At 48.5% G+C, this 25,657-nt stretch overlaps 2 protein-coding genes across 14 annotated transcripts in view; one reads left to right on the plus strand and one right to left on the minus strand.

Moving 5' to 3' along the window:
* Positions 1–9,636, plus strand: part of KCNT1 (potassium sodium-activated channel subfamily T member 1) — a 101,740-nt gene extending 92,104 nt beyond the window's left edge. For 7 of the 11 annotated variants that reach the window (XM_064171438.1, XM_064171441.1, XM_064171448.1 and 4 more), the window contains exons 29-32: positions 468–771; positions 3,373–3,435; positions 6,381–6,465; positions 7,643–9,636. In XM_064171438.1, coding sequence (XP_064027508.1) covers positions 468–771; positions 3,373–3,435; positions 6,381–6,465; positions 7,643–7,763 — 573 coding nt within the window. In that variant the 3' untranslated portion in view covers positions 7,764–9,636. The remainder of the gene's footprint in view (positions 1–467; positions 772–3,372; positions 3,436–6,380; positions 6,466–7,642) is intronic. The other 4 variants (XM_064171443.1, XM_064171447.1, XM_064171440.1 and 1 more) reach the window with 3 other exon arrangements.
* A 7,065-nt stretch (positions 9,637–16,701) lies between these two features.
* CAMSAP1 (calmodulin regulated spectrin associated protein 1) overlaps positions 16,702–25,657 on the minus strand; it is a 45,034-nt gene continuing 36,078 nt past the window's right edge. For all 3 annotated transcript variants that reach the window (XM_064171519.1, XM_064171521.1, XM_064171520.1), the window contains 6 exons: positions 24,585–24,721; positions 24,288–24,496; positions 24,100–24,202; positions 23,618–23,733; positions 23,277–23,395; positions 16,702–22,074 (listed from right to left, as the gene is read on the minus strand). In XM_064171519.1, the coding sequence (XP_064027589.1) occupies positions 21,772–22,074; positions 23,277–23,395; positions 23,618–23,733; positions 24,100–24,202; positions 24,288–24,496; positions 24,585–24,721 (987 nt within the window). In that variant the 3' untranslated portion in view covers positions 16,702–21,771. The remainder of the gene's footprint in view (positions 22,075–23,276; positions 23,396–23,617; positions 23,734–24,099; positions 24,203–24,287; positions 24,497–24,584; positions 24,722–25,657) is intronic.

The following is a 25,657-nucleotide window of genomic DNA, read 5'->3' on the forward strand; positions in this document are numbered from 1 at the left end:
GAGAAGGGGTGATGGTTCCAGACTAAAAGAGAGAGATGCAGAGTGGGATACAAGGAAGACAGTTTTGACACTGAGTGGTGAGACACTGCTCCATGTTACCCAGAGAGGTACCAGTCCCAGGAACCATTCCAGGTCAGGTTATCTGGGACTTTGAGCAGCTTGCAAGGGGGATTGGACTTGATGAGCTTAGAAAGTCCCTTCCAATCCAAACCAGTCTGTGCCTCGATGTCAGGCACCCATTAAGCTCCACTCACCAGTGCTTATCCCAGACCCAGGAGCCAGGCAGCTTTAGCAGCCCAGCACTGCTGTGCTGGGGGAGTGCCTGTCGGTCAGGAGAAGGACCCTTATCCCTTGGGAGAGATTCCAGACCACTAGAGACAGGACAGACACCTTTTGGCTCCCTCTTCCCCCTGCCACCCCCCCCCCCCCCCCCCCCCCCCCCCCCCCGTGACCTGCTGGGCTTCCAGTCACAGATCTCAATCAATGTGGAGGACTGCGAGGATACGAAGGACGTTAAGGAGCACTGGGGCATCAAGACCAGCCACCACAGGAACTCCTGCTCCAGCGACCAGTCCGAGCACCCTCTGCTGCGGCGCAAGAGCATGCAGTGGGCACGGCGGCTGAGCAGGAAGGGCAACAAGCACTCCAGTAAGACGGCCGAGTGGATCAGCCAGCAGCGCCTCAGCCTCTACCGGCGCTCCGAGAGGCAGGAGCTGTCCGAGCTGGTCAAAAACCGTATGAAGCACTTGGGCTTGCCCACCACTGGGTACGGTAAGTGCCGCTCGGCTGCGCTTCACTGCGGTGCTGCGTCCCGCTCCGAGCTCCCCAGGTAACCCTCTGCTGAGCCTGACCCCGCGCCAAGCCTTGACCCCATGCCAAGCCAAACCTAACCCCATGCCAAGCCTCACCCTCTGCCAAACCTAACCCCGCACCAAGCCAAACACCATGCCAAGCCTAACCCTCTGCCAAACCTCACCCTGTGCCAAGCCAAACCCCGTGCCGAGCCTACCCCCGCAGGCACTGCCAAGCCCGGCTCTGAGCGGTGCCTCACCCCGCAGCTTGCTTGTGCTTCTGCAGATGAGTGTGTTCAAGGCTGGGGTGCCACAGCAAGAAAGCCCCCCTCACCTCTCACCCCTCCCCAGCTGACTGCAGGTAGCCACCCCCGTTTCGGGGCTCTGGGATGGGTCCAGCAGGAGTTTGCAGTGGCAGAGTAACTCTCTCCCTTCTGCCTGCAGCTGGACTGAGCTTTGCCCTGCAGCGCTGGGGCACGATGCCCTGCTTGTCCCCTGCTTTCTGGCCATGCAGCAACGGTGATTCAGGACACTCTGACTCCAAGTCAGCAAACCCCTTCATCCACAAGCCCCTCCAGTGCGGCAGGGAGAGGTGAAGTCCTGTCAGCTGGTGCAGACCCCTTGTGTCATAGACTTTAATCCTCCATGACCCTCTTCCACAGAAAACACTTCGGTAGCTACAGGGCCGAGTGGTTTGCTTCATTGCCTGTGAAACTGATGTCTCCAGCTGTGATGAGCTTGCCCAGCCCCGGGGTGTCCCCAGGTTCATCCGTGCAGCCACATTTCTTGTGAAGCTTCCTTCTCACTTGCCCGATGGTGCTGGCATCTGTGTCCCCTCCTGGACAATTCCCTACCCTTTGATTACAGCAAAGTCTGTAGCCCACAGCTTCTTTGGCTTGTTTAGTTCCTTGGCTGCTTTTTTTCTTTCTTTTTTCCTTTCTTTCTTTGTAGCCATCTTGTGCTGCTGCCTGTTTGCTCCATCCTTGAAGAGCTTCCATCCACTCTGCACCAGCCCCTGCCTGCATGTGGGCTGGCACCATAGAATCACAGACTGGTTTAGCTTGAAAGGGACCTTTAATGTCATCTGGTCCAATCCCCTCTGCTCTAAGCAGAGATATCTTCAAATGGAGCAGGTTGCTCAGAGCCCTGCCCAAAACCATGTCCCACCTGGGTCAGGACCAAAGGAGGAGGATTTTGGGAGGTGAGGAGAGGAGATTCTTCCTCTCCCATCTTGGCTTCTCCCTTGCAGCCCTTCAGGGATGTGAAAGAGAAGGAGAAAATCTGAAGAAATGGAGTGCAGGAGGAGGTTTGAAGGGGAGGACAAAGAGGCTGGCTGTGGGCACCTGTGAGCCTCCCTGGGACCTGTCACAGGACAGAGAGGGCACAGGGTGCAGCAAGCAAGGCCTTGCAAGAATGCATGCCCCACCCCTGCTCTTTTATTTTCTACAATACTAGTCCTGAAAGTTTCTACTGCTTTCTGGGGGGACTTCCAGCTCCCTGCAGCTCTGTTGCAGAGTCCAGATCAGGGTTGATGGTGTTCACTGCCTAAAGAGGCTGTTTCACACAGAGGCTGGTTGGGGCAGACTGGTAAAGCAGACCTGAAGCACAGCCTGGAGACCCAGACCACAGAGTGGGCACCTGAAGCAAGGGATTTTGCAGTGTGTGCCAACCCCAGCGTGGCATCCCATGCAAACACAGGCCAAGCTTCAGGCAGTTGCACCTTTCCTGCCTGTATGGCCCCCGTTGAGGATCACAGCATCACAGAAACATCCAGGTTGGAAAAGCACCTCAGGATCACCAAGTCCAACCTAGAACCCTACTCAACAAGATTCACTTTAAACCATATCACTAAGCACCACAACCAAACAACCCTTAAACACATCCAGGGTGGGTGACACCACCACCTCCCCGGGCAGCTCATTCCAGTCCCTGACCACTCTGTCCATGAAAAATTTCTTCCTGATGTCCAATCTAAACCTACCCAGCCTCAGCTTGAGGCTGTTCCTCCTTGTTCTATCTCAAATTACCTGTGAGAGGCCAGCAGCAGCCTCTTCATAGCTTCCCTTCAGGTAGTTGTAGATAGCAATGAGGTCTCCCCTCAGCCTCCTCTTCCTCAAACTAAACAGCCCCAGCAAGGTGCCACCCTGCAGTCAGCCCTGCTGGGCTGTTCACTGTACTGTTGGCTGGGTTACCATCAGGCTTTGCATCCTTGTCTTGGCCAATCCAGCAAGTTTTGGCTGGAGCAAACCAAGAAGGAGCTTCGGCAAGTGATGAGGCAACAGAGGGTGCAGGACCCATCTCCTGCCCAGGACCGGGGTGTTGGACACAGCAGGGGAGGACCAGCAGCAACCTTTGTATCCAGCTGTGCTGGGCCTGTGCATTGTCACCATGTGTCCCCATCAGTGTCTGGCCACCCGTGGCGTTTCTGAGGACCACATTGCTCTGCCTTCTCCCCCTTTTTCTTTTGCTCACGTTATTGCTGCAGCGCAGGAGCTCGTCTCTGATATTTGCCGAATCATGGCTTGCTGACCTCTCTCTCTCTCTCTGTTTATGTCTGTGCCTTTCCCTGTATGTTCTGTAGAGGATGTAGCAAATTTAACAGCCAGTGATGTGATGAATCGGGTAAACCTGGGATATTTGCAAGGTAATTCCCTCTCCCTGGGAGTCCCGCGTGACTCACGGCGTGCAGCGTACAACAAGATCATGCCAGCTAAGCCCAATCCACACCCTTGCCAGTTTTCACCTTAGATGCCAGAGCTTTTTTTTTGGCCACTGATTTGTTGGGTGGTGTTGGAAAACAAAAAGGCTGTCCTGCAACGGCAGTGCAAGTGCAGGGCTTGACAAAGTCGTGGAGGTAAAAGTCTCAGGGATCCTTTTCTAGTCGAATTCTGGCAGGGAAGTCACAGCCCTTGGCTGTCATGGAAAGAAACCCTCTTTTCGTTGCTCTGCTGGTTGGTTTTGGTCTGTAAAAGCCAGTTAAAAGCCATTTGAGGAGGGGATTCAACAAGCAGAGAGGAGCTGCTGGTGTGTGCTGTGATGAGATGCTGGAGCTCCTGTAGCAGCCATACCACTTCTTGACCACACGTGGGTCAGACACAGTTCAGGAACCAGGCAGCACTTGGAAAGCCCTTTGCAACCCTTGGTTTGTGTTCCCAGAGAACACCCCTGGGTTTGTGTTCTCCAGCATTAGCAGACAGCTTTCTAAGCTGGAGGGAGTTGGGGTCAGATGTCCCAGGACACCTTGTTGACATCAGGGATTGCTACAGGGTTCCTGCATCATTTACACCTTCATGTAAAGTGCCCTGGGAAGGCCACTTCTTACTGTGGCAGCCTAGAGGTCAGTGGTAGCCCACCCTAGCTGCATTTTAGGCTTCACTGTCTCACACTTAAGGTGAAAAGTTGGCATTTCCTTACAAACTGTGTCCTTCATCAGAGATGCAGCCCCAGCTGGGGCTCATGGAAGCCCCACACCAGCAGAGTATATTGCCAGCTGGCAGGTGGGTGCTGGGCAGAGCTCAGATCCCACTGGTATCTGTCCCTCCCCTAGAAGAGCTGGGGCTGAGCAAGAGCCTGTGTCCTGCTGCAGAAGGGCCCAGCACTGCCAATTCCTACCAGCCACCTGCTAAACCAGGAGACCCCAGGGGTGAAAGTCTGATGTGGTGGTGGCATCGCTGCCAGGGACTGCATGGGTAAAGGAGATGGAGCTCAGTGCTGGCTTTCCCCCTAAACCGACCCCCCAAATTGCTGGAGGGTGCTGCTGGGCTGAGCCCTGCTGCTGTGCTGCAGGGGACGACATGGCAATATACTTGGTGGGGTCAGCGGTGCCTGGCTCGGCTGCATGGGGGTCAGCAAAGGGAGCTTCCATGGAGCAGGAAAACCTGCCGTGAGCCAGGGTCCTTCCCCACCTCCCTCTGTCATGGCAAACTCTGTGTCTCCTGTTGGTCCCAAAGTCTGTGTGCCACCCATGCCCCAGCATTGCCACCCCTGTCCCTGCCTCTCTGTAAGGCTGCACACTGGGATGGCCAAAGCTCTCCAGCAGCCCAAGGGGACTGGTCAGCACCTGGGGCTTGGGCATCCCAGCGCAGGTTGGGGGATCCTCATAGAGAATATCCCTGTACTCTCAGTCCTCCATGTGTTGTGGCACCTTCTGTATCCTCACAGGTGCCAGGGAGGTGCCTGAGCAGCAAAACGAGGGACTTGTAGCCCCCTGCAAGCTCTGCTACAAGCCCCCCAAGCTGCAGGGATGCCTGAGAGGGCCATCTGTATGTGCACTGGCCAAATGCATGATGATGGCAGCCCGGGGTGGGGCTGTTGGCACTCCCTGCCAAGCAAGGCTGTGGTGGCTTGAACTACTGTGGCTCATGGCTGGAGAAAAAGCTCATTTCAGAGATTTGACCACAGTGCCAAGGCTGAAGAGCAGTTGTAGTCACTGTCTGTGGGCTGGCTTGGCTAATCAGCACCCATGGGTGCTGTTAGGGCAGGAGACTCAGCCTGTATCTTACTGTGTGGCAGGGCAGCCTTTGAGTGGGGAATCTCCCTTGGCACAGCCAGGATGGTGGTAGTGGCAGCACAGGTCAGAGGGAGTGTGCCCCAGTCCTGTCCCAACAGTTGATCCCTGGGTCCCACTGCCCACCAAACCAAACTCCATTTGTGCAAGACCATTCAACATCTACTGTGCACCACTGCTGCCCAGAGAGACATCCCAGTGACAAGCCTTGCAGCAAGCTGGTGTTCCCCCTGCGCTCATCATGCTGCCCCTGGCATCCATCTGTCTGTCCCCTCTCCATCCTGTCCCTCCACACCCCATCTGTAAATGGTGTTATCTGTTGCAGCTTCCACCCCGTCCCCGGCTGCCCACAGCCTTGCACCCCCATTCATTTCACTCATGATCTTGTTCTCAGCTATTTTGGAAAGCACAGGGACCCCCCTCCCCATCTTAGTCTTGAGGCCACCTGTTTGCCCCACGCAGCACCTGTGGGTGCAGCTCTTGGTGGCCTCAGGTCCTCTGGGAAAGTCATCATAGTTTAGAACTCTCCCAGAATGGCATCGCCAGCTCTTAAACTCCATGGAGGTGGTTTCCCTTGGGCAGGAGAAAGAAGCAATCGTTGAACCTAATCCTGTTGCTGGATGATGCTTAAATGAAGTAATTGAAGATGGGGAGATGTGGGTCAGAGTGTTGGAGTGGCTGGGGGGGAGGTTTGGCTGCCCTGACCCAGTGGTTGGAGTCGTCGTGCTGTACCTAACGTGGCAAGACTAACCTGTCCCCTTTTTTGCACTAAACCAAGGTAAGACACCTTACTGCTTCTCAGGAGGGAATGGGCACTTTGAAGAACTCACTCTGTCTGTCCCTTGTGCCATGCTGTGCTGAGGGAGCAACTGGGGAGGCACAGAGGGAGGTGGCAGAGGTGTTCTCGGCAATGCCATTGCCCAATGTCTCCCCCCGTGAGGGGACACAGTTGCTGTTCTTGGGGACAAGCTGGGACCCCTCAGAGCCAGGTGTTTGAGGATGCTGCGGTGGGGCTGTGGTAGTGAGGGTCACGGGGTGTCTGTTGGGGCATCCCTCTCCAGCCCTTTCCTCTCCTCTTGCAGATGAGATGAACGACCACCAGAACACCTTGTCCTACGTCCTGATCAATCCACCTCCGGACACGCGCCTGGAGCTCAACGACATCGTGTAGGTGCTACCCCCATACCCCCTCCACCCTGTGGTCTTCCCCAAAGACAAGAGTTTCCCATGGCCCTCACATCTGCCCGACCACCTTGGGCTGCCTCTCTCTCAATGCTTTCATTTATTTCTCATTTTAAATGAGTGACTTTTGCTTCCTTCCCAGACATTTCCCCTCCCACATGTTCCCGAGCAATGCCCAAGCTGCCCCAGCTTTGCTCATCACTGCTGCAGCACAGAGATTTCCCCTTATGTCACATTTCTCTTGAGCCAGGAGGGAGCAGGGAAGGGGAATGACTCACACTGGATGGGGCAGTTGGATCAAACTGAGGAGGCTTCCACCATAGGTCCATACAAAAAGAGATTTAGTTATGAACTGCCTGACTAAAGTTAGATGTAGACAGATGTGAAGTGGCTAAGGGAAAGAGAACAGCTGACAGTCTGGGTCACCACCCAGGACTCCAGAAATGTCTTTCCCGGTCCATTCCTTGTGTCTTCACTGGTGGACATGCCTTAAATCTTGGATCAGAGTCTGACACCTCGGCTTTTGTGTGTGCACCCCCTTATTGTTTACAGTTTTAAGCTAGAGCAGGGTAGGTTTGGGTTAGCCATCAGGAGGAAGTTCTTCACAATGAGAGCGCGAAAATACTCAAACAGGTTCCCCAGAGAGGTGGTGGAGGCTCCAGGCTCCATCCCTGGAGATGTTCAAGTTCAAGCTTGATGGAGCCCTGAGCAACTTGACTTAGTTGGAGATGTTGCTGGTGACTGCAGGGGCACTGGGCAAGATGGGCTTAAAGGGTCCCTTCCAACCCAATGTGCTCTGTGATTTAACAGCAGCTCCCAGCACGGCACTGTGGGGCATTCCCCATGTCTCAGCGTCAGGCATGAGCTAGACTCCAGTTTAGGGCTTGCACAGCTCCCTGCTGCCATCAGGCAACCTGCAAGAGGAGTCCCAGAGGTTCTTCACCATGAGGGTAGTGAGACCCTGGAGTGGGTTGCCCAGGGAGGTGGTGGAAGCCCCATCCCTGGAGGTGTTTAAGGCCAGGCTGGATGAGGCTCTAGACAGCCTGATCTAGTGTGAGGTGTCCCTGCCCATGGCAGGGGTGGGTGTGGAACTAGATGATCCTCGTGGTCCCTTCCAACCCTCACTGGTTCTATGATTCTATAACCAGATTGTGCCCCACAGGTACCTGATCCGCTCTGACCCTCTGGCCCACGTGGCCAACGATGGCCACAGCCGCAAGAGCAGCTGCAGCAACAAGCTGGGCTCCGGCAACCCCGAAACGCGCGACGAGACCCAGCTATGAGCAGCAGCCCCTGCCCTGCCGGGGGCTGGAGGGCTCTGGGCAGAGGCACTGAAGAAGAGGACGGCCTGCCAGAGAGGAAGGCTGCTGCCACCCGCGGGTGCCCATTGCCGCAGGGGAAGGCGATGCCCAGCCTGGCTTTGTGCTGCGGAAGGGATGCCCGGACCCCGCGGGAAGGATGGGACAGCAGGACAGACCAACAGGCCTTGTCCTGGGGCTTTTAACTTTTTATACCAATACCGCAACTAGTGAGAAAGTCTTCGCTGGTGCTGGTGGGACGTGGCTGAGGCCGGGTGACAAACGACCCTGTGTGAGCAGGGGGACTGATTTCATCTTGCCCCCAGATGATGCAGGCTGTTTGCATTGATGGGGCTGGTCAATACGAGAGAAAAACTGCACCAGAACTCTCCTCCTCCTCAGCCAGGTACCCCTTGGGGTACCCAAACTTCTGCCTCTTCACTCAGTGCATATTTTTCATCCTGTTGGTTCACCATTGTGGGTGTAGCTGTGAGGAGTGTGGAGCAGTGCTTGCGGCCGTGGGATGGGGTGGTGGAGCCCCTCCAGTGCTCTGGCATGGGCTGCACTGCCTGCAATGCACCTTAGCATCTCCTGAACCAAAACTCGCCAAGCCCAGGTGGCCAAAAGCAGTTGCACCCCTCTGTGACAGCTCCTCCTGGCACACATGCCTGGCTCAGGCCTGAGCTGCGACTGTGGGCACAGTGTCCCTGGGCTTGTGTCTCCTGCCAAACATCTCCTATTGCTGCTGCCCAGGGCTGCCCCGGGAGATGATGGACTCAGAAGTCCCTGTACTGGTGAGGTGGGATGGAACAAGCTGGCATCACAGGGTGGTTTTGTCTCAGCAAATTCCCTTCTCCTTCCAAGAGCAATTTGGGATTAGACAACTCCCAGCTGCACAGCCTGGCCATGTCCTTCCTCCTTCCCCTCACCTGGCTCATGGACCAGTGACACCACTGAAGGCAGCAGGTTCTGCCCAGCCCCCCTGTGCCCACTGTGGGCAGCCTGGCAGCTCCATCCCACTTTGCTCAGCTTTATAACTCATCAAATCCACACGTCCAAGCAGCTTCGCCTGCAGCAGAGGTGCCTGGATGGCAGCAGAGCGGTGCCCAACCTGCCCAGGCTGCATCCACTGACCCGGAGAGCTCTGCTGCAAGCAGAGACCCCAGAGGTACTTCCCACCTATTTCTTTGCCCACTTTACAACGTGTCAAGCTTCATTTGGCTGCCAAGGGATTAACCCAGTTGTTAACTTTCTGCACTTCCACCTTCATCTGTGTGTCTTTTTTGTTTTCCATGAGGAGCCTGTAAAGCACAACATCACCTTGAGACCCCCCCCTCAGCCATGCCAGGCTTGCTGCCAGCTGAACCCTTTATTGCCATTAACATTTGCAGTCCCTTCCCAATAACACCCTCAGTGAAAACTGTTTACAACAGCAACAAAACCCAACCCAAAACCAACCAAACCCACTGAGAATTAAACTTTGAAGCAGTTGGTGAGGGGTCCTGGGGCAGCCCCCAGGGACATGCTGTGCTCTGAGGAAGAGGCTGCTCAGGGTAGACCCATACCAAGCTGCTCCTATGACCCATAGCAAGATGGGCATTGCCTTGAGAAGGTGTCAAGCAAGACCTTCTGTGCCTGGTTGGGGTTTGGGTGGGTCTTTTTTTCATTTTATTGTTGGTTTTCCCTAATTTTCCTGATCTCCCCCACCCCACTCCCAGTATCACATGGACATGGAGGAAAAACCACAGGTAAAAGCAGTCACAGAATCAACCAGGTTGGAAGAGACCTCCAAGATCATTCTGCTTTGCTTAGATGTGGGCAGAAAGAGAATTGCCTCTGCTGCCTTTTTTTTTTGTTGTTGTTTGTTTGGTTTTTTTTTTGGGGGGGGTGTTATTCTGAGCTTTTTGTTGTTGTTTTTAATTATTATGGGTTGGTTGGTTTGGTTGGTTTGGTTTAATCTACTTGGTTAAGGCATATCCACGTTTTACTTATTTCTGTTTGTAACTTAGCATACCAAAAGCATCCTCTAAAAGAAACAAAAGGCAGTTGTTGTAGGCTAAAACAAATGAGTGCAAGTCCAAAAGCACACCCTGGGGCTGGGGTAATGAGCTTAAAGCCTCCAGAGCCAAGTCCAGAAATGCCTCTTCAAGTGTTTGTTAATCACTTTGCCTGGGTTTCAGACAGGTGCTCTTCCAGCTCTCAGCTTTCAGGGGAGGGTAAATCAAAGCATATTACAGGTTTGAAACCCCCAAACACCACCACCCTGGCTGATGTGAGTATCCCCATGTTTTTACCTGCTCACAACTCAAGGTTTCACTCTTTTCTTCCATTTGACCAGCTGTTGGGGTAGCAGAGTCAGTAAGCTCAGCTCTTGTGAGCACAGCTCCTGCCGTGTCACCTTTCTCAGCTGAAGCCACCCATCTCTGAGTGTGACCTGCCAAATGTCACAGCCTCCAGGTTGGCCAAATGCCACCGAGTGAAGGCTCCTTGTGCCAGCAGCACCCTAACCACCCCACCCCACCCCCGGGCTGCAAAGCCATCAGGTGCCACAGCCAGAGCTTGGCTTTAGGTACCTCTCCTCCTTCCCTGGGCGCTCTGAATCTTTCCTGACCCTGAACTGGAGGAGCTAACCGAAGGAGGAAAGCCACATGCCAAAAGAAGTGGCGACTCTGTGGTTTGTGAGCCTACTACAGTAACACCCCCACCCCCCCCCCCAATATCCCTGCATTTTGACAATGCTTCTGTTTGTTTAATGTATAAATGTATTTAAAAGGAAAGCTCTGTGTATAAAGCCTTGGTGTTTTGCAGACCTTCCTCTTTCTATGGTGTACATTTCTAGCAGACATTCTACTGGGATGTTGAAATCAATAACTGTAGATACTTCCCTGGGCTCGGTGCAAGGCTAAGGACAAAGGGTTCATTTTTCTAATTCTCTAGACTCAGTTATGATACTAATGTAAAAAAGAAATGAAACAAAACAAAAGTATTTTATTTTTGTAATGGTCCTGGCAAGGTTGATGCATCAAGAAGGGTTGTTTCTGCTTTTGAAAGGGCTGTGTGGGAAGGGAAAAGCCTGCCCCTGGAGCCCCTTGCTCCGACCCCTGTCCTGCGCTTCCCGTGGGGGAGAGGGAAAATAATCACTCTTGCTTGCCAGGGCTGATGGTGAGCTTCAGGAGCTTTGGGTTTTCTGAAGGCAGTGGTTGTGCACCAGTGCAGAGACGTGACAGGCCCTAGGGGATGCAGAAACGAGGCCAAGCTGTGGTACTTGCAGGGTTACCAGCGAACGGCTCCGTCGCATGTTACCTGTCCACTAAGGGTCTCATATGCTAAACATGGGCTGAATCCCTGTAACAACGCAGTAAAAACAGATATTAAACCCAACGGTAGAGTATATTTATTTCCTGGTATGCCCCTTTTTACTTCCATCTATAGGCAAGGTTTTTATTGCCCCTGGATGCCAGACCTGCCATCCCTCCAGGTCTGCCAGCTCCTGCATGGATTTTTTACCAGCGACAGCAGCTCCATCTCCCACTCCTCCTCTCCGAGCCCCGACTTTGTGCCCCGTTCTGCTGGGACACGCTGCAGCCAGCCACCCGGAGACGGTTTTGTACAATCGTTGTGAAGATGCTTCACACTTCTGTAAAGACAAAGGACAATAAAGCAGCTGCATGCAGCACCACTCCAGCCTGCTGCCGTCTCTCTGTCTGGGGGGCACACTTCTGGTTTGAAATCCCTGGCAAGGTGTGGCTTGGGGGTGGAGGGGGTCAAAGTAGCAACATTTAGGAGCCTGCCTTTCAAGGCATGGCTTCCAAAGCTGGCACATATTAAACTGCTTTTTTCCTTTTAACCTTAGCTTCCCAAACTCTGTCCATGAGTATAGAAAGGGCATGGGCAAGCGGCTGAGGTGTTACAGCAACAGCACGACGCCAACACTGTATTCAAAGGTGGTTTATTTAGCTACTCCTGCTGACTCCAGCAGAAAAAAGACTCACCATGAGAACAGTTAGAGCTTGGAATTAGCTTCCAAGGGGAACAGTGACTTCCCCTACAGGGGGCAGCTGTAAGACTCAGCTTGACAGGATCCTGGCCCAGCTTATTTCAACTGCATTGTTGCCTAGAAAGGTTGGACAGGATGAGCCTTGAGATCCCTTCCAACCTGGAATTCTGTGCTCCTGTGATTTTCTAGGAGGCAACAAATAGGTTACAGTTTGGAGATAATTAATAGATTTTTTTTTCATTACTATTATTACTACTCCTATTATTATTATTATTGATATTATTATTATAAATATTGATATGATGATGCTGATGCTGTTCAGCCAGGATTCAGTAGATATTCTGCCTTCAAACACCTCAAAATGTCACTGACTCCAGAGTTCATGTCCACACCTGCAAGAGTTCCAGGAAGAGACCTCATTCCCAGAGCACACCACACCCATGCATATGGGTTTTAACTCTGAGAGCAGCTGCAGCCAGAGACTCTTTCTATTAGCCCTGTTAAGAAAGCCTTGTCTAAGTTACATTTCAGCCCATATAGCAGGACACAGACACCATACCTTGTGGGGAAGCTAATGCTAGGATTGAATTACACATATAAGAGAGCCGTTTGGAAGCCATCAAGTCTATAAATGCCTGAGGGGTGGGTGTCAGGATGAAGGTGTCAGGCACTTTTCAGTGGTGTCCAGTAACAGGCCAAGGAACAATGGATACAAGCAGGAACACAGGAGCCTCCACCTCAACACCTTTTTGGTGTGAAGGTGCTGGAGCCCTGGAGCAGGCTGCCCAAAGAGGTTGTGGAGTCTCCTTCTCTGGCGACTTTCAAAATCCGCCTGGATGTGTTCCTGTGTGACCTGCCCTGGGGCATCCTGCTTTGGCATTGGGTGTTGGGTCCCTTCCAACCGCTAACATAATGTTGCTGTGAACGCACTCAAGCTGAGATACTGGAACGTGCCCAGAAGAGGGCGCCAAAGCTGGTGAGAGGCCTGGAGCACAGTGAGGAGAGGCTGGGGGTGTGCAGCCTGGAGAAGAGCAGGTTCAGGGCAGAGCTCATTTCTCTCTACAACTACCTGCAGGGAGGCTGTAGCCAGGTGGGGTTGGTCTCTTCTGCCAGGCAACCAGCAACAGAACAAGGGCACACAGTCTCAAGTTGTGCCAGGGGAGATATAGACTGGATGTCAGAAGGAAGTTGTTGTCAGAGAGAGTGATTGGCATTGGAATGGGCTGCCCAGGGAGGTGGTGGAGTCACTGTCCCTGGAGGTGTTCAAGAGAAGCCTGGATGAGGCACTTAGTGCCATGGTCTGGTTGATGGGACAGGGCTGGGTGCTAGGTTGGACTGGATGAGCTTGGAAGTTTCTTCCAACTTGGTTGATTCCATGAGGAGGATCTTCTTTAATTTAAGGCTGGCAGAGCACCTGAACACACTGCCCATCTCTGGAGGCATTCAAAACCCACACCTGGATGTTTTCCTGTGTGACCTGGTTGATTCTACGACTCTAAGTCATACCTGTAAGGGTTTAAAAGCCCTGTAGATGTGGTGCTTAGGGCCGTGGCTTAGCAGCAGGCTCAGCACTGCTGTGTTAATGATCTGAAATGTCTTTTCCAGCCTAAACAAGCCTGATTCTAAGAAGGAAGCACGAGGCAGGCTGCTGTTGAAATGCCTTTTTAACTACTGTCTTTATGATAAATCCATGCATGGAAAAACTAATTCCTTCTGCTCTTCCAGTACAGCTGAATTACAATAATTACAGCCACAAGAAGGTAATTTCATAACCACCTCCCACTCACAGCCCTCACTGCTATGAAAACCCATCAACTGCAGGATGAGCTTTAATGCTCCGTAGAAGCAGCCACAGCTAATGCCTCATTCCCACCAAGCACTTCTGGGTCTGTGCTTCATTAGCTACAACACAGAAGTCAGTGGTGGTTTGGGTTTGGGTTTGTTTTTTTTGACATCTCTGCATTTGCTGTAGTTGCTTTTGAAAACCCCTAAGTTATTACTCATGGTGAGCTTTGTGGTGGAGCTGTGAAAGCTTGTCCTTGTGCCCACAGCACTGCAGTGCTCTTCATTCCTTGGGTGAAGTTGTCTTGCTGAGAGGACTTCATTGCTTCTTAGCAGTAGGTTCTTTGCCTGCTTCACACCTTGCTTCATCTTTCACATCCACAGAGGAAGTAGAAGAGGAGGAAACAATGCACATACTCTTGATTTGAGCTAAACCACAACTGATGCTGTTCAATGCTGTCCCTTCTCAGCTCAGTCTCTGCTCAGTAAAACACTTTCTGATGTTCAGGGGAGGTTTGTGCAGCCAGCAGCTGCTTCTGGTAGTGAGAATGCTGATGGGGAGAGCGACTGCCAAAGGCATTGCTAAACCTTGTGTGCCACTTTGAGTGCAGTAAGTTAAAGGTAACAGCTGAGGAGAGGAGCAGACAGGACAGGTGGATGGCATCTTCAGGACAAAGCTGACAGAACACCAGAGTCAGGGACCCTTCAGTCCTGATCCATGCATTCCTGAACCTGGCCTGACATAGAGCCCAATCTGGACCCTCCCCAGTGCCTGTCCCCAGCATCAGTGGTGTAGCTGTTGCCAGGGTTTGGGCTCAATATTCATTGTCTGTCTAGTTGTACAGATTTCACTTGATTGTCATTGTTTCATCCAAGCTGCTTTAGTTTCTTTCCCAACACATCAGTCTCTCTCTCTCCCCCTTAGTCCCTTTGGAAGTGATTCAGAGAGAGCCTCTGTCACTCATGTAGTAGCTGGTCCAGTCCCAATCCTTTGGAAAAGTGAACCCAAATTCATTGAATTTTCTTAACTGGGCAAAGTTTTAGCTTCAAAGAAAAAAAAAAAGTAGAGCACTAAAATGTAGATGAGAGGGAGAAAAATAATTGTGCAGATAGAGCTGGAAAAGACAGAGGAAGCCAAAGCCATGAAGGATTTATTTCACTGTAAATTCAGCTTTTATAGATACTCCCTGAAAGCAGTTAAGTTTTCTCTTTGGTAAGATTTCCAAGCAAGGCCACAGCAATTCTGAGAGGTTTGTGTGCTGCAAACTCTTCTTTTCAGTGCCTCATTTGAATTTTAACAAGTGCTGTATCCTGCACACAGCAGTTTAAGAGGTTTTCCCCAGAGTGTTCCCCCTCCCACTATAATGAGTCTGGTATTTCTCAGCAAGTTCAGAGGGATGGAGAAGGAAACTCTGACCCTATTGCAGTACCAAGGTGGAATTTGAAAGCTGATTTATATTTAGCACAGACAAACAAATCAATCCAGGCTGCAAGAGAAATGTGGCTGTGTTCAGCACTTGGGCTGCGTGCACCTGCACAAAGCAGAAGGTGTAGCTGAGGTCTTCTGATCCAAACAGAGCTCAGTGTGTGTTCTGGAGGGAGAGAAGGCTCCAGGTTTCCTTCGTGTGATGCTGCTATTTGCTAGAGAGAGGCTTGCAGCAGGCTGCAAACAAGGCTGCTGAAGGCAGTATCACAGAATGGTTTGGGTTGGAAGGGAGCTTGAAAATCATCCAATCCCAATCCCCCCGATAGGGGCAGGGACCACTCCCCACTAGCCCAGGTTGCTCAAGGCCTCATCCAACCTGGTTCTGCAGACCTCCAGGGAGGGGACATCCACAACCGCCCTGGGCAACCTGTTCCAGTGTCTCATTACCCTCACTTCTTCTTAATCTCCAGTCTAAATCTGCCCTCTTCCGAATTTAATCCACTCTCTCATTCTGCCACTGCAAACCTTTGTGAAAAGTCCCTTCCTGGCTTGCTTGCAGCCCCCTTCATGTACTCTGAAGTCTCCCTGGAGCCTTCTATTCTCCAGGCTGAACAGCCCCAAGCTTTCACAGCCTCTGATCATCCTGGTGGCCTCCTCTGGACCCATTCCAACAGCTCCATGCCTTTCTTGTGCTGTGGGTGCCAGAATTGGAGGCAGTGCTACAGGTGAGGTCTCAGAAGAACAGAGGGGCAGAGTCACCTCCCTGTCCTGCTGGTCACACTGCTTCGGATACAGCCCAGGACAGGGCTGCCTTCCTAGAGCAAGTGATTGGCATTGGAATGGGCTGCCCAGGGAGGTGGTGGAGTGCCCATCGCTGGGGGTGTTCAAGCAAAGCCTGGATGGGGCACTTAGTGCCATGATCTGATTGGACAGGGCTGGGTGCTAGGTTGGACTGGATGAGCTTGGAGGTGTCTTCCAATCTGGTTGAGTCTATGATTCCAAGAGGTGGGAATGGTAGTTTTGATAGAACTTTGCTTTAGTTTTTAAACTAAGAGTACAACTTACCCCATGGAACAGAAGAGCAAAAGCCACAGCTGTAGGTTAGCACTTGGACTCCCATCTTCAAGGTCTTTCCCAACCCACATGAGTTTGATTCTTTATGTCTACTGGGATCTTCAAAACTGCTGGAACTAAGCTTTAAAACACCTGTGAACAGGAAGCTCAGAACCATAAAGGGAAATCCACAACCATTTCATATTGAAAACACAGCCAAAGAAGCTGTCCAAAATCACCCCAGTATTTATCACTGAGATGCTAACAGCTGCTGTTGTCCAAAAGGTGACCTGAAGTTAACTGCAAAGCTTCAAACACAGCCCTGGGCAATATACTGACATTCCATGGGGGGAAAGTTCCTTCTGTTATTCTGCTTGATTTGTCCTGGCTACTTGCAGGAGATAAAGGGCTGCAGCACTGCACATCACACCCTTCTGGCCAAAAAACCCCACAGGTGAAGATTCTCCTATTTTCTTCTGGTTCTGCAGCATGAGAGAGGCAGATGAACTGTGCTGTCATACTGTGAGTGCTCAGAGTTACCTGTGGAGATGCAGCAAGTTCCTTGGCTGCTGCAGCAACCTATTAAAGCTCCCTTCATGATCAGAGGCATTTTAAGTGTCTCACAGCATTCAGGTAACATAAAAATTAACAGAGATAAGATGAAGTAAATTTTATCTCCCATTTTTAATAGTCTTCCATATATAAATATCATTAAACCACAGAACATCTGATCAATGTGTGGACAAGGATGCTGGGTTTGTGGCTTTAATGTGTCCAAAGCTGCTGCTTTGATATTAATATAAGTATATAGACATTCAAGTTGACCACATGAATATCCTCCAGTTCAAAATCAGCCTGAAGGACATGGTATCAAAGTTTTCACTTCTCAGAAGCTCTCACACACACATACACAAAACACCTCCCCCACAAAATACTGCACAGATTGCTCCAGTTCTGCACATGTAACACAGCAGTTAAAAAAATGGGGACAAGAATCAATCTCTCTCAAAAAAAACCCCAACCAACCCTCAAACAAAACCCCACAACTTTGTGTTACTTTCTGGAGTGCTACAGAAATCACAGCCTGCTCTGAAGGCTTAGAATTCAGCTATTGTTTGATGGTAGCTGCAAGAATCACAGCCTGCAACTCATCCCCCACCACCCTCAGCCACACCAGAATGCAGCCACCTGCCTCTCACTGAACCACTTAAAAAAGAATTACATTTAAACTCCTAATTGACAGAACAGTAATTGGACAAGCATAATGGCTTCATGCACAGCCATAAAGATGGGCTATAAATCCCAGGTGTGATCCTGCTGTCAAGAAGTACAAGAGCTACTGAAACTCCAGTTGAGGGTGAAGATGCCACATGGTATTTGCTGCTGTATTTAAACAAATCCAAAAAGGGTGAGAGGGCTTTGAGTGTTCTGACACTGCCTCTAGTGATCGGTCCTGAAAACTCAGGGCAGGGGGAAAGGCAAAAGGAAAATTCAGGTCCTGAGATGTCAGTTTGTGCTACTCTTATTTATGGTCCCAAAGCTTTGGTTGTAGGAAGTGAAGGCTCCAGTGACCGCCAGTTTCTCCACCTTAAGCCTCCAGTGTAGCAAGGAGAAAAGGCAGATTGTGGTTTTGGCACAGTGCTGAACTTTCTGAAGGCCTTTAAAATAAAGCAGTGCTTTCAAAACTCAGATTATTTTTGCCTGAAGTCTTTAACTCCAGCAGAGAGCACAATGGAAATGAGACAAAAGACATCAACTACAGATGCAAACAGCACATGTAAATACACAGCGGACTGATGGACGAACGTTGGAGGAAAAGAAATTGCACTTCAAAGGCACTTTAAAGATGTACATTCTTGTATTTATTGTGTGGAAGAAATGGAGAGAGGTCACAAACAGATCTACTTTTGTACTCTTCTGTGTGGGAAACTGCTTCTCCAGCTCAGAGTGAGCACTGTGGTCCAGAAGGCTGACAGATTGCTCAGCTCAGGCACAGACTCAGCAGAATAATAATTTTTAAACCCCCTTGTTTTGAGACAGCTCTTGCAGCTTTTTTGTCCTTCTGCTGTCAGCAGGAAGAGCTGACAAAGTAAATGTACCTAAAGCTCCCACTCACTCCTCCTGCCCAACCTCTCAGGACACAACCTCTATGAGCAGCTGGAAGGATTTTTTGACAGTTCTGCTTTGCCACAGCTAAAGAGGGAACAACTCAGCCTTCAGTTCATCCTGATGAAAACCAAACTGAACTTCTGCTGCAGGTTGGCAAATGATTTCTGTCTACGGGAGGCACCCAGGCACAGCACAACTCCACACTCTTGAAATAACCAACATCTCCCCACATTCCAGCTCTAAGGGTACTTACACAGTACTCCAGAGGCTGCAGAAAGGACTGAAGCGCAGATTCTAAGCACTGCTTTCTAGAAGCCACATCAGCAAATAAGATGCTGACAGTTACTAGTGTACAGCTCACCTAACTATCATGATTTTCAGTCTTGGAAAGTGAAGCTTTAAGGACCATGGCACTGAAACCACAGCCAGAAATCCTCTGGCATTCCCAATTTGATAAAGTTACCACAACACCTGCTGTAACAGTCCTACAGCCACATCCTACCCTGGGCTGACACCAAGCACCCAACGTGTTTCAGTTGACATTTTGGATTACACAAACCCCACTTAAGAGAAGGAGCTATTCCTCCTGCTGCAAAACACAGTCTGCATGTGCCTACACACAGCTGCAGTTTTCCCACATGCCTATGCATATTCACCCACAAATTCTGTTATGCTCTTACATGAAACCTTCCCCCTCTTCCCGTTTCCAGACTACATGAACACACCACAACCCTTGACAAGGCATTAGAGATTAATGCTTGCTCGAGAACCAAAACTGACTACTGGTTTTTCAGAGAATTTATTCTCTTAGAAAATGACTTATTCCTCTATGAGCCTCAGCTTGCAACTAATGCTGCCTGCAGATGAGGAACTCCCAGCCTCCTCTCCCTTTCCAAATGGATGTCACCTCCTATTGCTTCCAGTCATAAATGAAGCCACAGTGTAGCAGTAAAAATAAGGATCTGATCTAGCGTGGTGAGATCCAGGAGGACATTTGCCTCCTTTTATTCCAGCCCTTCCTCTGAGCAGCAAAAGCTCATCCTGAATGAAAACACAGATCACTGGAATCACTGCTTGAGTTCTTTCACACAGTTCTCTACAAACAAGGACTATCCTCCTCAAAAAAAACTTACTGTAGTCACAAAAAATTATTTCTGCATTGGTAAAGATTCTGCTTTGAGAATACACACTTCACTTCAGTGCAACCAAGACTGATTCATCATGAAGCCTCCACAACCAGCTTATGTCTAACTTCTAGAGGCAACTGCTCTTTACAAACCACAAGCAAGCTAGCACTGAAGAGCCCAACAGCACAAATTCCCTTGGGGCTTCCAAAACTCTCTAATTGAATCCATAGAACAAAGCAAACCTTCCCAGCCAGATTCAAGGGAATGAAGATGGATGAAAGAAATCCTTAAAGAGACTCTTAAGCTACTTTCCAGTTTTCTGGGAGCTTTATGGTCAAACCCTTGCACACTGCAATGAGGGTCAGGAGAGCCAAGCTCGTAACATTGTTGCAGCTACTCAGGGGTGAAGCTTTGTGAGCGCACAACAGAAGAGAACAGCACATCTTTAAAGCATATTAGTTCCGGGAGGGGATGAAATGTCACAACATCAAAAGCACACATGAAATAAAAAAGGAAATCAGTTAATGGTTTTTATTAAATTTCAGTGTTTCATAAAATAAATATGGTATATCATATCAAACAGTGAGAAATAAAGCAGAAGCATGGAAAAGCATGGTAACAAAAGTTACACTCATGACGGTGTTTAATACTTAGCACTTTAGAAACCATAAAGCCTTTTAATTATTTACAAGCAGCAAAACTATCTAACATCATTTACAGAGTTGCAGCAGCCTAGTCAGGGAGCACTGGAAGGGGAGGAAAAAAAACAAACTAAAAATGGAGAGACTGCAATGGAAGACCTTCACTTTGCTCTACCTAGTCAGCACTTTATCACATACCCTATTCCCCCTTCTGTACAGAACTCCTCACAACTTCTATTATACTCAACATTTACTAATTACACTGCACTGGAGTTTAGAGCTCAGGTCATCACTAGGATGGAGTAGTGCCTCTTGCACTTCAGATCCATATTCAAGTAACACTTCAAATAAAAAGTAAACATGTGCAAACCAAAAGGTATAAACCTAGAAGACCCTCAAAAGGTAGTAGTGTCACACCAGATGTAGCAGGCGCAGGTTAGCAGATGAAATTAGGTTACAGCTACAAAAATCTCCTGGGAAGTTTAACCAGGGCACAAAAAAAACATAAGAAAGAAAATGGGGAATGGGAGTGTTTAAATAACAATAAAAAATAAGAAACTGAACTGCAATTGCACCCTGTTACCACAGACAAAAATTTAATCTGCTGAAACACGACAACTTTGAAGGTCATAACTCAAGATTTAATATTTCAACATGAAAAGAAATCCAAGCCATTGGACTTTTTGGGGCTTCTGAAACAAATGCAAATGTCTCTGTTTAAAAATTGTTTTTAAATGAGAAGGAAAAAAAAAAACAAACCAAAACAAAACCACCCCAACAAATTAATATATATTAATATATCACCCAAAACTAAAAAAAAAACCCATAACACTCTTTGTTTGAGAGCATGCTGCTCATTCAGAATAAAGACAGGACAAAGAAAGTAGAATTACATTTCATGATGTAATAAAAACATTAAAATTTGTGATCATTAAGTGCACCATCGTACAGGAGTAGCGTGCTCAGAGTGGAAATGTTCTACATCTATCAGAATCCATCTTTAGTAAAGCAAACCAAATCTTTAGGACACTACCTGAAACTGAAATCAGCATTAACTGTGCTCCAGTCAGCTTGCCTTATAAGTGTCACTCAGGCATATTGCAGCCAGTAGCACCTGGATGCCTCTTCATGATTGTATTCCAGATAGCTTCACATTTGTGAATGGGGGTATTTTTGTGTTTAAAAAAAGACACTGGCTTCTGCAATCCTCACAAGGCTTATCCTAAACAGACTGCAAGTCAACTGGTCTGAGCAGCACAAGTTGGGGCTTTTGTCAGAAATCTGAGAGCTGGACTTACATTGGCAGTAGATACAGTACGACAATTTGACGTATTAAACAGTTCCACAGAAGTAGTTTGAAAGGGAGATTTTCCCTACAGACTGTTTAAAAAACAACCAACCAACCAACCCAAACCCACAGCACTTCACCCCAGATCTGGTCAATCCTTTCACTGAAGTTTGGAGCTTGCCAACTGTAAGAACGAGAGGAAAAAGGAAGGGATGAGGTGGAGAGGAAAGAGAACTAAATTATTCCCAATTGGTACCGATGAAAAGCTTCAAGTAAAAGGAAATCCACTTGTTAAAGATCTCGCTACATGCACAGTCCCTCATCAGTTGAAAGCCACAGTAGTCAGCATTGGGTGTAACAGCAGATTATCATTAATTAAAAAACAACAAACCCAAAACACTGGCAATGTTCCTTCATTCTTCAGAGCTTTGCATCCACGGGGGGCCGTTTAGAAGCATCTTAAAAAATGTTTATGGTTCTGCACATTTCATACCAAACTGGAGGAAAATGGTAAACATGTCTTCTTCTGATGCAATCCCATTCAGCAATCTTCTCCCTAAGAACTCAGTGTCATTTACGAGTCTGAGTCTTCTTTGGCACTGCAGGTCGCTTGGCTTGCCACAAGTGGTTATGGATGGTGAGGGCATCCACGCTGACAGACATGGTTTTGGCTGGAATCACATTAAACTGTTTTCTGTCCGAACTGTACTTATAAAGTTTGTCAATCATTTTCTTGGTGATGCTCTTTGGCCCTGTTCCAGTCAGCTTGTAGATTTCTTCAGTGTCAGGGTAGTAGCAATAAAGTGCTCGGAACTGGCAGCCGGCATCGCGGAACAGAATGATGTAGTGGTTGGCATCACATTTTTCTAGTTCCTGTGTTAAAAAGAACAAATCAAACACAGGATCATAGAATGGTTTGGATTGGGAGGGATTGTCAAGATCATCTAGTTTCAGCCTTCCTACCACTAGATCAGGCTGCTTGAAGCCTCAACCCAACCTGTCCTTGGACACTTTCAGGGAGGGGACATCCACAACCTCCCTGGGCAACCTGTTCCAGTGTCTCACCACCCCTCACTGTCAAGAATTTCTTCCTAATCTCCAGTCTAAATCTACCCTCTTCCACTGAAAGACAGATTCCTCACAGTGAAAAGTCCCATGCTATGCCAAGCTTTAAGTTTTCAAATACAGCTCAGCCAGTGCTTAAAGTTTTCTGAAACATTTGGATCAGCAACTGGGATATTCAGTCCTATCAGCTGAACTCTTGGGATCATGGAGATTTGTTTCTCTAGTTGGAAAAAAAAATTCAACCTTCCCGAAGAGCTGGCAAAAAAACCTTAAACCTAATAAGCATATACATGTGGCTGAATTGGTCTCCTCTCACAGGTTGCTGAAGACAGAACAGGGGGAAATGGCCTCAAGCTGAGACTGGGTAGGTTTAGATCATAGAATCAATCAGGATGGAAGAGACCTCCAAGCTCATCCAGTCCAATTTATCACCCAGCCCTATCCAGTCAACCAGACCATGGCACTAAGTGCCTCATCCAGGCTTTTCTTGAACACCTCCAGGGATGACAACTCCACCACCTCCCTGTGCAGTCCATGCCAATGGCATTGATTGGATATTAGGAAAAAGTTTTTCATGGAGAGAGTGGTTGAGCTGCCCAGGGAGGTCGCTGAGTCACCCACCCTGGATGTGTTTAAAGGTTGTTGGTGCTTAGGGATATGGTTTAAGGTGTAGGGTTCTAGGTTGGACTTGGTGATCCCGAGGGGATTTGACAACAGGGATGTTTCTGTGAATCCCTATTCCCGGAGGTACACAAAAGATTCAGAGATGTGGTGCAGAGGGACATGATTTAGCACCAGAGTTAGAAAACAGTTGGACTCAGTGATCTTAAAGGTCTTCCCCAACCAAAACAATTCCATGATTCTATGTTTTCCATAAATCCAGAGTGTCACTGGAAGAAAAACATTCTCAGTAGTTAGGAATAGACATTTGCTACAGTACAACAAGGGGATAAGGAAACGAGCATCATCGTACTGTGAAAGCATTAATAATTCTGTATTTCAGTCTTTACCTCTAATATTGAATTCTTATGTGGCTCATTCACTTTTCCAGCAAGACAGCAATGAGATATTGCATTGTGAATAATGGGTTTGTTTGATTTGCTGCTGGGCTCCTTAAATAATTTTGGACCTAAGGAAGACAAACAAATCAAAATTATTTGCCCTGCATTTATGAACATTTTCATTCCAAGTGAATAAAAACCCCTCAAGTATTTTTCTACAATAACTTCAGAGACAATAAGCTGAACAAAATACACCTGGCAGCCTCTCAGAGCTAACAATGACACATCTGATACATCACAGCTTTTTAGCACCTGCTGTTCCATAACCAATGCTCAACCAAAACAGTCACCTGTGTATTCTGCCACTGAAGCAATAGAAGATGCTGTTGAAGCATTCTCCCAGTCTCTTTCTGTGTTTCTGCTAGGATTTCTGCTCAGTATGGGTAAGGACTCCATTGACTCAACTCTGAAGACAAACAAACAAAAAATGATGTGCCAAGATTTTGGGTTTTTCCCCTCCAGTCTTAAAATAAATCCACCAGTTGCTGGCCCTGAACGGAACAGGCTATTGTCCCTTTCCCTCCCCCCAAAGCAGTCAGATTCTCCCCACTAGATGATCAAAGCAAAATTCTATTATTCCTCTGGGAGAAAACAAAACAAAACTGCAAGTCTGTCCAGAACACCCGAGCTGGCAGCCGGATAAAACACAAGATGAATTTGGCAATTACTGTTGTGCCTTCATGCCAGGGAAGTAAAACAAACCCCACTGATTCCCAGCACCATTTCATAGCAGAGCAAAAAGTCCACACATCACCATCAACCCCCTGTCTACCTCTGAGACGGCGTTCCACCAGAGTGTACGCTTTCAGGTTCAGTTGTTGCTGCTGAGGCCAAAGACAGGCTGGAACCAGACTGAGCACTGCTCAGATTATCAGCTACAAAATAAAAGAGGACATGTGAACACAGTCTGGTGGAGCAGATTCACAGACTCGGCGAAAGCAAACAAATCCAACCCCTTACGTGTGGAAGAGCACTTTGTCCCTGAATCGCTGTAAGATTCTTCACGATGGACTGACTTTGGCCTAGGTTTTTTGGGCTTTGATTTGGGCTTTCCAAGCCCTTGCTCCTCCAGAATTTGCTGCTGTTTTTTCCTTAGGTATTCTTGCTTGATCAGTTCTCTTCGAGCCTTCTCCTCTTCTTTCCGTATTCGGTCTTCCTCGGCTTTGCGCCTGAAAAGCAAACAGATTATGTTTAACATAGAACAAATGACCTCACCTTAAAGATTAAAAAGGAATATTCTTTTCCAGCTGCTATTACCGAGCTTCATCTCTTTTTTGCTCTACTTCAGCCTCCAACTGCTGCTTCCGAAGCCGAGCCTCCTCCGCTTTGCGCTGCTGTTTCAAGAGGAATGCCGCGCGCTTTTTTGCAAGCTCATCTTCTGCTTTCTGTTCATCCTGCAGATTTCATGGGGATACAGAGTTTAATTTTTTTTCCCCCTCCCCCTGTTCTTCAATCTGAACATCAGAAGATTGCTGAGGATTCCAGGAAGATTTTAGGAAAAGAGAAGCAATTCTTGTTGGAAATCTTTACCTTTTTAGAGCAGAGTTAAATCAGAGCTGTATTAAACTCTCTGTTGCTTAATAAAAAAATTAAGAGAGTTTTAGTGTTTCCTTAAGTCTAAGGAGAGAATCTCATCTGGCTCTGATTTGGTTTCTGTTTGCTTAATCATCACAAAACCATCTAGAACCACAAAGGTCAACATCGCTACCAGGAGGGACAGCACAAATAATGTCAGCATAGCAATAACCTTTGAGTCAGTCAATATTACAGTATCTAAAGCCAGAAGTTAAATTCAAAGAGATGGAGACAGCTTAACTTGACTTTCTTCAAAGAGAAATTAAAGAAGTATTGTCATGACAACACACTTGAAGTGATCATTGCTAAACACATTGCTGAGATACTCTGTTCCCACAGCAGTTCTGAATTTCACTAGGAGGAGTAAACACTATTTAAACCCAACAATATAAGAAATACCAGGGTACTACAAACCCAACAGCTTAACAATCAGCCCTTTCCTCAAGCCAGTCAGGTGCAAAATGAGAAAGAAATACTTCAATTGAATGCCTTTTCTTAATACCTTCATAGGGCAAACCCAAAAGCTGTAAGAATACCAGTCATCTATTCCATTGAAACACCTGACTGCTGCACCTACAGCCCTACACAGGAATTCTCCATTACAGTCCTTGGCTTTTAAGCTGCTCAAGAGCAGAAAAAATTGGCTGTAAAGGACTCTCAGCTCTCTGACAAGTTTTCCAACCTGCTCAGCAGGCTTTTGCTAGATAGCTGTGTTCTGTCAGAAATATTTTGTTCAGTTGATAGAGATTCACAAA

The sequence above is a fragment of the Pogoniulus pusillus genome, chromosome 35 (genome assembly GCF_015220805.1).
Source record: "Pogoniulus pusillus isolate bPogPus1 chromosome 35, bPogPus1.pri, whole genome shotgun sequence".
Taxonomy (NCBI): Eukaryota; Metazoa; Chordata; class Aves; order Piciformes; family Lybiidae; genus Pogoniulus; species Pogoniulus pusillus.